General features: G+C 48.7%; 1 protein-coding gene across 3 annotated transcripts in view; it reads left to right on the forward strand.

The window, feature by feature from the left end:
• mtr (5-methyltetrahydrofolate-homocysteine methyltransferase) overlaps positions 1 to 13,953 on the forward strand; it is a 114,465-nt gene that overhangs the window by 29,124 nt on the left and 71,388 nt on the right. For 2 of the 3 annotated variants that reach the window (XM_038814423.1, XM_038814449.1), the window contains one exon: positions 11,637 to 11,698. In XM_038814423.1, the coding sequence (XP_038670351.1) occupies positions 11,637 to 11,698 (62 nt within the window). Of the gene's footprint in view, positions 1 to 8,638; positions 9,887 to 11,636; positions 11,699 to 13,953 lie in introns of those variants that run through there. The other variant, XM_038814431.1, reaches the window with a different exon arrangement.

Raw genomic sequence — 13,953 nt, forward strand, 5'->3', positions numbered from 1 at the left:
CTGAGGAATGCCTCTCGGAATGTCCTGGAACTGAGATGATTGGCTTCCAACAGCAGAGCAGCCTTTCTTTATGCTAGGCATGACTCCAACTGGTAGAGAGTTTTCCTCCTAATTCCCATTGACTCAGTTTTTCTAGGGCTCTTTGATGCCACCCTTGGTCAGATGCAGCTTTGATGTCAAGGGCAGATACTCTCACCTTGTGTCTAAAGTTCAGCTCTTTTGTCCATGTTTGAACCAAGACTACAGGTGGTGGGTGGCCCTGATGGAACCCAAATTGAACATCAGTTAGGAGATTGTTGCTAAGTATGTGCTGTTTGATAGCACTGTTGATGACCCCTTAGATCACTTAACTAATTATTGAAATTGTGCTGATGGGGTGGTAATTGACCAGGTTGGATTTTTCTTGCTTTTTGTGTCGAGGACATGTCTGGGCAGTTTCCACATTGCCTGATAGATGCCAGTTTTGTAGCTGTACTGGAACAGCTTGGTTAGGGGCACGGCACATTATGGAGCACAAGTCTTCAGTATTATCACATTGTCAGGGCACATAGGGCGCGATTCTCCGCAAATCTGGCGTGCCGTGAAGGCTGGCGTGAAACTGGCCGTGTTTCACGCCAGCCTCGGAGCTCCGTCCCGGGACCCGATCCCCCCCCCCCCCCCCCCCCCCCCCCCGGGCGGGGCTAGTATTGGGGCCCGGGGAATCACGGCGACGCGGAGTTAGCGAACGTCGCTAACTCCGCCCGCCAAGAGTCACGGCGGCTGACGCGCACGATGACGTCAGCCGCGCATGCGCGGATGACGTCATCACGCAGACGCGTCAAACCCTGCGCGGGCCATCATGCCCCTCAGCCGCCCTGCAGACTGATCCTGCGGGGCGGCGGAAGAACAAATAGTGCGCGGGTATCGGACCCGCTGCCCGTGATCGGTGCCCACCGATCGCAGGCCCATGCCACCCTTGGCACGGCCGTGGTGCGGCCGTGCCAATCGGTGCCATGGTTGACCGGGACGGGCACTTTGCGGCCGTTTTCACGAACGCTAAAAGCAGGTGTGACCGCGGCCGTGAAAACGGCCGTAAACTCCGCGGTATTCGGCCCATCGGCCTGTGGAGAATCGCTGTTCGCCGTAAAAAACGGCGAGCAGTGATTCGTGTCGGGGGGGCGGCCAGAGAGGGGGAGAATAGCGGGAGGCCGTGAAAATTGTCGGGAAGACCCTCCCGCTATTCTCCGACCTGTTGTGGGCAGCGGAGAATCGCGCCCATAGTCTTTGCAGTATCCAGTGCCTTCAGCCGTTTCTTGATATCACGTGGAGTGAATCAAATTGATTTAAGACTGACATCTGTGATGCTCTCTAAAAATACAAAGACAAATAGTAATAGATTCTATAGATATTTAAAAAGGAGTTATAGTGAGCATTGGTCCTATAGGAAGTGAGTCTGGAGAATTAATGATGAAAAATAAGGTGATGGCAGATGAATTGAACATGTTTTTTGCACCAGTCTTCACTATTGAGGATATAAATAACACCCCAGAAATAGCTGTAAATCAGGAAATGGAAGGGAGGAAGGAACACAAAAAAATACAATCACCAGGGAAGTGGTACTGAGCAAAGATGTACAACTGCTGACAGATCCCAGGATCCTGATGTACTTCATCCTCTGGCTTCATCCATGGACTTTATTCTTCATCCTAAAAGCAGTGGCTAGTGAGATAGTTGATGCGCTGGTTTTTATTTTCCCAAATTCCCTAGATTCAGGGACGGTCAATTAGATTGGAAAATAGTGAACATAACTCCTTTATTCAAAATGAGAGACATAGAACAAGAAATTGCAGACCAGTTAGCTTAACATCAGTGATAGGGAAAATGTTGGAAGCTGCTATTAAAGATGTTCTAGCAGGGCACTTGGAAAAAAATCAAGGTAATCAGGCAGAGTCAACTGGTTTTGTGAGTGAGAAATAATTTTTAACTAACTTTGAGGAAATTACATGTGCTCTGTATAAAGGGAAACCGGTGTACTTAAATTTTCAGAAGGCATTTAATAAATGTAACATATCAGCATGGAGTGGGGGGGGGGGGGGGGTAGTATATTGCTATGCACAGAAGATTCACTAGCTAACAGGAAACATCTTGTCAACCAGAAAATGACTCATTTATGTCAACTCTGTTTCCTGTTAGCTAGTGAATCTTCTGTGACATGGGTGTCCTAGTTCATGAATCCCAACAGGCTAGTGCGCAGATCCAGCAAGGAATTAAGAAAGCTGATAAAATGTTATTGTCTATTGTAAGGGGACTTGAATACAAAAGTAGGGGCATTATGCTCAGTGGCATTGGTGAGACCACATCTGGAGTACTGTGCACAGTATTGGCCTCCTTATATGAGGAAATATGTGAATGCATTGGAAGCAGTTCAGAAAGGTTTTGCTAGATTAATACCTGGAATGGAGGGGTAGTCTTATGAGGAAAGGTTGGACAGGCTAAGTTTGTTTCTGCTAGAAGAGTAAGAGGCAACTTGATTGAAACATAATATCCTGAGAGGTCTTGACAGGGTTGATGTGGAGAGGATGTTTCCTCTTGTGGGAGAAGCAAGGACCAGGGGTCACTGTTAAAAATAAGTGGTAGCTCATTTAAGACAGAGATGTGGAGAATATTTCTCTTGAGGGTTGTAAGTCTTTGGAACCCTTCTACAAAAGACAGTGGAAGCAGAGGGTAGGAGGGAATGTGAAGTTTAAGTTAAAATCAGATCAGCCATGATCTTATTGAATGGTGGAGCAGGTACAGGGGCTGAGTGGCCTACTCTGTTCCTAATTCGCATGTTTGTATTGCACCTTTGACAATACATTCCCTCTGCTGTACTGAAATGTCAGCATAGATTATGTGCTCTTCAAATCCTTAATCTGCATATTGGAGACAAGTGCTTGTGAAGCCCAACAGAGAAATGAAACAATGTTCTCAGGAGAGGAGATGAGGGAAGAACATTGGCTGGATTGGGCTGGGGCTCTCCAGGTTAGCTCTGGAGAAACAACATATGGAGCTGATGTCGAGTGCAACAACAGTAGTGAAGGTCCTCTCTTGTCCACAGATCCAGAATCTGTGCTTAAGTTTTCCATTTTTCCTTTCTAAACTTCCTGACATTAACATATTCATCATCCATCGTGCCTATGAAGACTGGTGGAAAAAGAGATCATAAATGAAAGAGACCCATCAGTGATATCTCTCCTTTAACCAACTAATTAATGATTCTTTTTAAAAAAAATGTATTTTATTACAAACATGTATCAAAACAGGTTACAGCGAATAAACACCACGGGAAACATACTTCCCAACAATCAACTATACAGTCTGTGCAGATTTTTTCCCCTTTTTCACCGCTCCTCCCCTGCGACAAACACGGTCACAAACTCCCCCCCCCCCTTCTCAAAAACCTCTGATGAGCCCCTTAACTCATACTTTATCTTTTCTAATCGCAGGCCACTCCAGCAAGATTCGCCACCGTGCAATCAGAGAGGCAAAGGCCAAGACATCGGACTTCCTCCTCTCCATGAGCTCCGGCTTTCTGAAACCCCAAATATCGCCACCAAAGGATCCGGATCCACTTCCTCCTCCACTATCCTGGCTAAGACCGCAAACACTCCCGCCATTTTTTGCAACCCCAAAACATGTGCGTGTGATTCGCTGGCCCCCACCCAAACCTCTCACACTCATCTGCTACTCCCTGAAAGAACCCACTCATTCTCACCCGAGTCATAAGCACCCTGTGCACCACCTTAAACTATATCAGGCTCATCCTTGCATAAGAGGAGGTCCCGTTTACCCTTCGCAGTGCCTCACTCCATACTCCCCAATTGATCTCCATCCCAACTCCACTTCCCATTTCTCCTTGATCTTCACCACCCGCTCGCCTCCCTGCTCCCCAGCTACTTATATATATCCCCAATTCTTCCCTCCCCTTCCACATCCGGAAGCAGCAGTCACTCCAGCAGGGTGTATCCCGGCAACCTAGGGAACCCCCTCCAGACCTTTCGTGCAAAGTACCTAACCTGCAGATACCTGAACTCACTCCCCCTCGGCAGCTCTACCCTCTCCCTTAGCTCCTCCAGACTGGCGAACCTTTCCTCCAAATACAGATCCCTCACCTTGAGCAGCCCCAATTCCCCTCCACCTCCTGAATACAGTAAACATCCCCCAGCTCAGACCCATGATTCTCACACAACGGCGATGGCACCATCCCCTCCACCCTAAAATGCCTCCTCAGTTGATTCCATATCTTCACCATGGACTGCACCACCAGGCTCCCTGAATACCTACTCGGAGCCATTGGCAACGCTGCCGCCACCATAGCCCTCAACTAGACCCCTTACAAGATTCCTCCTCCATCCTCACCCAATCTACCACCAGCACACCTTGTCCACATTCGCTGCCCAAAAATGATGAAGCAAGCTTGGCAACGCCAACCCCGCCCTTTTGCCTCTGCCTCTGTAGCAGGATCCTTTCCACCCTAGGCACCTTCCCCGCCCATACAAAGTCAGAAATGATTGTGTCTACTTTCCGAAAAAAGGCCTTTGGTATAAAGACCAGGAGAGCTTGAAAGATAAACATGAACCTCGGCAGAATACTCAATGTCAACACATGGACCATCCCCGCCAACGTTAAGTGCAGTGTATCCACCTCTTAAGATCCTCCCTGGCCTCCTCCACCAGCTTCGTTAAGTTCCACTTATGGAGCCCCGTCCATTCCTCGCTACCTGAATCCCCAAGTACCTAAACCTATCCCTCGTTACCGTAAATTATATTCCCCCTAAATTAGCCCGCTGTGCCAGCTCATTCACCGGGAATACCTCGCATTTCCCTACATTCAGTTTGTACCCTGAGACCCCTCCAAACCTCCCATCAGGCCCATAATCCTTCACATACTCTCCAACGGATCCGAAACATACAGCAAGAGGTCATCGACATAGAGCGACACCCAATGCTCCTTCTGTCCCTCATAATCCCCCGCCATTCCGCCGACCCCTGAGAGCCAACGCAATGGCTCTATGGCCAGCGCAAACAGGAACCGTGACAGCAGGCACCCCTGCCTCGCACCCCTATGTAAGTCAAAGCTTTGTGAGCTCATCTCATTCATCCTCACCCACGTCCTTAATGCCACATACAGCAACCGTACTCATGCCACAAATCTCGGCCCAAACCTTCCCAAAACCTCGAACAAGTACCGCCACTCCACCCGATCAAATGCCTTCTCCGGGTCCATGGACGCCACCACCTCTGGTACCAGAGCCCCCGACGGATTCATCCCACATTCAGCAGCCGACTTATATTACTCGCGAGCTGCCTGCCCTTCACAAAGCCTGTTTGATCTTCTGCAACCACCCCAGGACATAGTCCTCCATCCTCCCCGCCAACAACTTAGCCAATGCTTTCACATCCGTGTTCAATAGTGACATGGGCCTATACGACCCACATTCTACCGGGTCCTTGCCCTTTTTCAGGATTAGTGTGATTACTACCTGCTTCATGTTCTCCAGCACTTCCCCTTCTCCAGTGGTTCATTAAACACCCCCAACAGATGTGGTGCCAGGTCCGTCGCAAATTCCTTATAAAATTCCGCCGGGTAGACATCCGACCCAAGGGCCTTCCCTGACTTCATACCCCTGATGCTATCCAGCACCTCCCTCAGCCCCAAGGTGCTCTTCCAACGCCTGCCTCTTTGCTTCCTCCACCTGGGGAAATTCCAGCTTGTCCAGAAACCGCCCCATGTCCCCCTTCATTCCTCCTGGGCCTGCCTCATAAAGCCCCTGGTAGTACTCCCTAAGTGCCTCATTTAACTTACCTGGCCCTGACGCCACATCCCCAGCTCCAGTCCGTATCTTCAATATTTCCCTGGACGCAGCTGGTGCGCCAGCATGCGGCTCGCCTTCTCCCCATACTCATATTGCACCCCCTTGCCCTACGCAGTTGACCTACAGCTTTCTCTGCTGTCAGCACGTCAAACTGCCCCTGCAACTTTTCCCTCCTCACCAATCCCTCCACGGTGGGCACCCTCGAATATTCTCTGTCCACCTCCACTATCGTGCTCACGAGATGGTCATGTTCCTCCCTCCTTTCCTTATTCGCACAAGCCTGAAACAAAAGAATTTCCCTCCCCCGACCACTGCCTTCAGCGCTTCCCCAAAAAATGTCCGCCGACACTTCCCCATTCTGATTCAACTCCACATACTCCTTAATCGCTGCCCGCATCTTATCACAAAAACCTCCATCCGCCAACAGCCCCGAGTCAAACCTCCATCCTGGGCTCTGCTCTCGTCCCGATCTGAACCGAATCTCCAGCCAGTGGGGCGCATGGTCCGAGATAACTATCCCCACATACTCTGCCCCCTCCACCCCAACCAAAATCTCCCGACTCACTAGAAAGTAATCAATCCTCAAATATACCTTGTAGACGTGTGAAAAGAAGGAATACTCCCTTCCCCCTGGGTTCTGAAAACGCCATGGATCCACCATACCCATCCTATCCATAAACCCCTGCAGCTCCCATGCCATTCATACCCTACCCATCGACCTGGGGTTCGGTCTATCCACCCTCGGCTCCAGGACACAGTTGCAATCTCCTCCCATGATCAACTAGTACGTGGCCAAACCCAGGATTGCTGCCAGCAACCCCCTCATAAAACCCACATCATCCCAATTTGGGGCATACACATTGACCAACACCACCGAAGGGGCTTCCAATACTCCACTCACAATCACATATCTCCCACCCGGAGCCCTCACCTCCTTCGCACTCTCAAATCCCATTTTTTTGCTTATTAAAATCACCACTCCCCTCGATTTTGAATCAAACCCTGAGTGAAAAACATGCCCGACCCATCCCTTCCTTAACCTAACCTGGTCCTTCACACGGAGGTGTGTCTCCTGCAAAAAGACCACCTCCGCTTCCAAGCTCCTGAGGTGCGCAAACACCCGCAAACTTTTAACCGGCCCATTCAGTCCCCGGACGTTCCATATTACCAGCCTTACCGGAGGCGTATGCTTCCAATCCCCGTCTGTCACCTTCCCCACTTAACTCCCGCCCCTTTAATTCCACCAGATACCGAGCCCATCCCAGACGGCCTCTTTCTCCACCCATGACCCTGTCATCTCTCATCTCCCTGCCACGTTACAACACTGCCCCCCCGCCCCAGGAATCCCTCTCAGCCTTCTCTCCCACCACCTCACTTCTGCTCACGAACACAACTTGCTCGTGCAGCAGCTCCTGCCCAAAGGCACTTACCAATAACCTCCTCTTCCCCCCCCCCCCCCCTTAACTCAATGAGGAAGGCACCCTGTTGACCTTTACCCTCCCCCACCCAAACAAAGACTTCTCCTGAACTCCAGGTAGCCTTCTCCAAAAGCAAACAAACAAATGTTACAGAAACAGTCCCAGAAAACAGGAGGGGGGAACGGGAACATCCATCCCCACATGAACTTTCCACCCCTTACAATCCCAATACTAAACAGTAAAAAATGAACATTCCCCAATCCCTACACCCACTTCAAACATGCTCCTGACCATTACAAAGTGCCAGCACCCCAGTTCACAAGCATTGTCCGCTCAGCTCTCCCCCAGTTTATGCTGCTTAATGAAGTTTTCGGTCGCTTCTGGGGTCTCAAAATAACACTCCCGGCCTCCGAACATCACCCATAATTGCGCAGGGTAGAGCATCCCAAACCTGATCTGCCGCCGGTACAGCACCGCCTTGGCCTTGTTGAAGCCTGCCCGCCGTTTTGCCAACTCGGCTCCAATGTCCTGATAAATTCGGACCTTATTCCCCTCTCAGTCACAGGTACGCTTCTCCCTGGCCCATCGCAGAATTTTCTCTTTCTCCACAAATTTACGGAGTCTCACGATCACCGCTCGCGGTGGCTCCCCAGCTCTAGCTTCTGCCTCAGGGACCTATGTGCTCGGTCCACTTCAGGCGCCTTATCTAGGCGCCTACCTATCCCGTACCAGCCTCCCCGGTCAGGCGCCGGAATGTGGCGACTAGGGGCTTTTCATAGTAACTTCATTGAAGCCTACTCGTGACAATAAGCGATTTTCATTTTCATTTTTCATAGCACCCCTTCTGCCACCAGTCCCGCCAGCATCCTCGAGACGTACCTCGTTGCACTCACACCTTCCACTTCTTTAGGCAGGCCCACTATTCGCAGGTTCTGCCTTGTCGAGGCATTCTCCTGCTCCTCCACCTTTGCCTTCAACGTTTTACAGAGGGCTCTTAGGAGCCCCACCTCGCCTCCAGAATCACCACACGATCGCTGTGGTCCGAGATCACTCCTTCAATCTCCTAAATCTGTGACCCCTGCACCTCCAAGCACTTTTCCACCCGTTCCAAAGAACTCTTCAGGGATGCCACCGCTTCTTCGATGGTCTTTGCCCGATCCTCCTGCATCTGTTTCCTCTGCTGTCGGAATTCAGCTTCTATAAAGGCCATCAGGCAGCATGGTGGCACAATGGTAGCACTGCAGTCTCACGGTGCCGAGGTCCCAGGTTCGATCCCGGCTCTGGGTCACTGTCCGTGTGGAATTTGCACATTCTCCCCGTGTTGCGTGGGTTTCGCCCCCACAACCTAAAGATGTGCAAGGTAGGTGGATTGAACATGCTAAATTGCCCCTTAATTGGAAAAAGTGAATTGGGTACTCTAAATTTAAAAAAAAAAATAAAGGCCATCAAGTCAAATTGAAGCTTTCCAGCTTGCATCAGCCCATCCACTGCCAGCATGTTTAAAGTGGCTGTTGCTGCAGCACAAGTCTGTTCCAACTTTTCAGCCAAATCTTTCACTGTTTTCTGCCGGGCCTGGTAACCAACAGACATATCACTCCCGGGGGAAACAACTCCTCCAACATTCACCTACGTCTTTTCATCAGAATTCCACCCAGGATTACGTAAAAATATAAAAATAGCTCTTTTCTGTGACTTTAAGCAGGAGCTACCCTGTATATGACCACTCACTCCATGGTCAACACTGGAAGTCCAGTGAGGGGCTAGCAGGGGATCCCTGGCTGCGCATGCACACGGCAACAACCTGCAGCGGTCGCGACGTCGCCGGCTGTGCGTGGACCTGACCCAGCATCCATGACCCCACCCTGCCAAGTGTGGCGCTGCTGAATACAGTCCACAGCTGCCACGCCGATGATGCGGCAACACCATTGCAACAAGGCACAACGCCATTTTGGAGGGGGAGGAGCATAGCTGACCAGCATCAAACTGCCGCCAGCCCCGATGTGGGCGTCGGAGTCGATTCCCGCCCGATCGGCGATTACGATATCGATGTCGGACAACGGAGAATCCTGCCCTCTAGCCAGGCCTGACGGGAGGTGGAGGGGCGTCCGTTGATTAGAGTGAGGATGAAATGGGAGGGTGAATTGGGTGCCATTCTTAATGGTGAGGTGTGGAGTGAGGCCCTTCATAGGGTCAACTTCACGTCTTCATGTGCTCGGCTGAGCCTGAATGGGTTTAAGGTATTGCATAGGATGCACTTGACTAGGGCAAGGATGAGTGGGTTCTTCCCTGGTGCTGGGCGTAGGTGTGAACGCTGTTCTCTTGGGCCGGCTAATGATACGCATGTATTCTGGTCCTGCCCCAAACTTACAGGTTTCAGGGCTTCATTCTTTAACACCATGTCAGAGATACTCCATGTAGATTTGGATCTGCGTCTACTGGTGGCCATATTTGGGGCGTCAGATTCACCGGTGACAGAGCCTGGGGTAAAGGTGGATGCCCTTGCCTTTACCTTGTTGATTGCCCTGAGGCGAATATTGCTTGGTTGGAGGTCACCCACTCCACTTAGTGCCTCTGCTTTGCTGGGTGACTGAATATCATTTCTGCATTTGGAGAAAGTCAAGTTCACAATCAGGAGGTTGGTGGAAAGGTTCTATCTAAGATGGCATCCATTTATTTATTTATTTATTTATTTTAAATATTTTTATTAGGGTATTTTCAAGTTTTTATAATAATGGCAATAACAAGCGACATGAACATGGTACAATAAGCATTTCCGCCCCCATCCCAAACTTCACACCCCCAACAATAAAACAACAGTCTGGCCCTCTCCCCCCACTTTTGGAATTCTGCTTCTGCTGACATTTTAATTTTCACGAGAAAGTCGACGAATGGCTGCCACCTCTGGGTGAACCCCACCATTGACCCTCTTAAGGCGAACTTTATTTTCTTGAGACTAAGAAACCCAGCCATGTCACTAACCCAGGTCTCTGCACTTGGGGGCTTTGAGTCCCTCCACATTAATAAGATCCGTCTCCGGGCTACCAGGGAGGCAAAGGCCAAGATGTCGGCCTCTTTCGCCCCCCACTAAACTCTCGTCTCTTCCAACACTCCAAAGTTTGCCACCTCCGGACTCGGCACCACCCGTATTTTGAGTACCCTGGACATTGCCTTAGCGAAACCCTGCCAAAACCCTCTAAGCTTCGGGCGTGCCCAAAAGATGTGGACATGATTTGCTAGGCTTCCCGCGCACCTCGCACATCTGTCGTCTACATCAAAAAACTTGCTCATCAGGGCTACCATCATGTGTGCCCGGTGGACTACCTTCAATTGTATCAGGCTAAGAATGGCACATGATGAGGATGTGTTAATCCTGCTTAGGACATCCACCCACAGACCTGCCTCAATCTCTCCTCCTGGCTCGTCTTCCCACTTTCCCTTAAGCTCCTCCACCGGAGTTTCCTCCGATTCCAAAAGTTCCTGGTAGATATCTGATACTTTCCCCTCTCCCACCCAGGTATTGGAGATTACTCTGTCCTGTATCCCCCGTGGTGGCAGCAGTGGGAAGGCCGGAACCTGCCTTCTCAAGAAGTCTCGTACCTGCAGACACCTAAACCCATTCCTTGCTGGCATTTCAAATTTATCCTCCAAGGGTTTCAAGCTGGGGAAGCTCCCATCTACGAATAGATCCCCCATCCTCCTAATTCCTGCCCTTTGCCATCTCCGGAACCCACCATCCAGCCTACCCGGTACAAACCGATGATTATTATAAATCGGGGTCCAAACTGATGCTCCCTCCACCTTCTACCTTCTCCACTGCCCCCAGATTATTTATTTCTTTTTTTAAAGGAGTTTGAGATTCGTTTTTGTATTTAAGTTTAATTAATAATAATCGCTTATTGTCACAAGTAGGCTTCAAAGAAGTTACTGTGAAAAGCTCCTAGTCGCCACATTCCGGCGCCTGTTCGGGGAGGCCGGTACAGGAATTAGATGTTGTGTGTTCATAGAATCATATAATTTACAGTACAGAAGGAGGCCATTTGGCCCATCGAGTCTGCACGGGCCCTGGAAAGAGCTTAAGCCCACACCTCCACCTATCCCCGTAACCCAGTAACACGACCTAACCTTTTGGACAATAGGGGGCAATTTAGCATGGCCAAGCCACCTAACCTACACATCTTTGTACAGTGGGAGGAAACCGGAGTACCCGGAGGAAATCCACGCAGGCATGGGAATAAAGTGCCAGTGTTCTCCCCTTTTTTTTGATTGATTGTGATGTTTTGCCTTTTTTTTCTCTTTAATTGTTCTGGTTTGCATCGACTATTGTCAAATTTTTAAAAATAATTTTTTTTAAAAAAGGATCAAACATTGTATTTTTTTAACTTTAGGTCTACCCAACGCATTTGGAGGCTATGATGAAACCCCTGAAGTTACTGCAAAACACCTGAAGGTTACTTGAATTTTAACTTCTAACTCATTGTCATTTATATCCAGCTGTGTACTCCAAGTATAATGAAATGAACTGTGACAGTCTAAGTGGCTGTTTTTAGTGAATGAGCCGAAATAGCCAGCGGGAAATTATATATCAGGCTGTGCATAGCTGAAAGCATTTCTGTCTCCACGACATCTGTTTTCTAGTAATAGACGTTCATGAAACGTGGAAATTATGGCTGTTTTTATTTGTCCTCAATTTTCCTCCTCTTCCTCTAACCCAATGGTAATGCGGCTCTGGTGGTCAGCTAACTCAGTACAAACTAATCTTCTGCTTTCACCGGTTGTGAACTTGGGAGGTAGAAAAGTGATATAATTAGGCGGGGTGGTGGCATACCTGGTCCACGCGCCTTCCTGCTTCCACCAAAATTAAGCTTTGGATAGAAAGGCCCATGATCTACATTCCTGCCCCGTCACCAATTGAGGCCCTTAAGTGACCAATTAATGACCTCATCCTGTTGCTGTTGATATTAATCCTACTGAAAGCAGGCCTGTTGCCATGCGTTGTGCATGACAGGTGAAACTGTGGGGGCTGCTCCTCACCTCACTCGGAGTCAAACTCCTGCCCTTGCTTCTGACCCCATCCCCCAAAACTGAGGTGAGACCTTCGCCCCCAGGTCTTGATTTCAGGGGAAGGCCCAGCAATGGCTTTGCTAATGTCTAATTGGCTTGTGGTTTGGCAGGTCTTCCAAAAAAGAGGCACCCGCTGGTCTGTTGTCAGCTCTCCAGCCGGCCTGCCTCAACAAGATACCACCCTAAGAATGCAACTGTTTGCAGTCTGTATGGCACTAACCTGTGCCATTATTATTGCTTTACTGTCCGCAGATATAAATTTATGAAAACAGCACTCCACACTGCATTTGCAAATTTCTGTCTTGGATCTGTTGTGCCTATGGGACTAGGAAATCCCAAATTTCTTAACAGGCTCAATGTTGTTCGTGGTGAGATCCTCTAGAATTTGGTCTGACTTCTGTTTGAGTAAATCACCTAAATTATTTACATGCAGGCTCTGAGGATCAATTCCTTCGGCGCTGCACTTGAGTAAGGGGCCAAGGGAGTTAACCAGCCAACAGGTTCCTGCTCTTTCTCAGCTGTGTATTGTGATCTGTCCAGTGCCACAGCCTCACCTTCACTATCTGCATTCTTAGGGCTGTCTGTCATTAGAGTTTGCGAATAATACAAGTTACGATTGGGCGCTGTCTTATTCAATGGTATTGAAGACGCTGACAGGCAGTTCTTCCAAGTCAACAAAACCATACCGGTTACTGCGCAGACTGTAAAATACATTGTCAAACACAGCTTGTGTTAAATACATTCATGTGTGATAGTTTTGTGGTCTAGTGTATGTCTGAGAATGATTAAGGAGGACAGGATTTATCAAAAGCAGGATAGTACCAGTCTGGAACTGAAAGGAGATCTGTGGCTTCTTTTTTCTCTTTGCCCGCTACGCTCAATGCCATTAATATCCAATCTGAACTAGAAACAGAAAATGCTGAATATATTCAGCAGGCCTGGCAACATCTGTGGAGCGAGAAACACAATTAACGTTTGGGTTTGTGTGACCCTTTTACAGATCCAGTGTTTCAGATAAACATGCAGTTAGGATGCATCAGAGTGGCTAGCTGTGTGAAATTCATTTATGATTCAAGTGTGATAGATGTTTCAGTTGCAAGTTGCTGTTTTTACCTGACCGGCTGCAGTATTCCTGTACGTTCAAAAATCTGTACAGTTGTTTAAATACTTTAGACTTTTGAAAAAGAATAACTGGGAATGAGGAGCACTTCAAGCCATATATATTTATGGTCCCTCCTTGGCATAGGAGGCTGTTTTGTAGCAATACCATTGCATCTTTTTCCAGGTCTGTCACCTTGGACAGCTATCACTCTGTCAGCAGGTTGCCTTTTGGTATAAAAAAAAAACAGATCTCTTTTACCTCTCTTTATCCAGTGTGACTTCCAATTCAGCATCTGTGCTTCTGATGGTATGTGGACAGGAAGTCACTTCCATACAGGCATTTCTTTTTTTAAACAATATTTTTATTGGTGATTTACATTTGACTTGTAACAACGTTGTTACACCTATCTTTACACACATGAGGCAAGAACAAGAAATAAAAAATAAAATAATTTATTGAGAATGTACCGGACAGAATAAAATGTGAACTGGGAATTAACGTACTTTGTTATACATACTTGAGAACACATGTACAGGCTT

Source organism: Scyliorhinus canicula, chromosome 1 (assembly GCF_902713615.1).
Source record: "Scyliorhinus canicula chromosome 1, sScyCan1.1, whole genome shotgun sequence".
Classification (NCBI taxonomy): Eukaryota; Metazoa; Chordata; class Chondrichthyes; order Carcharhiniformes; family Scyliorhinidae; genus Scyliorhinus; species Scyliorhinus canicula.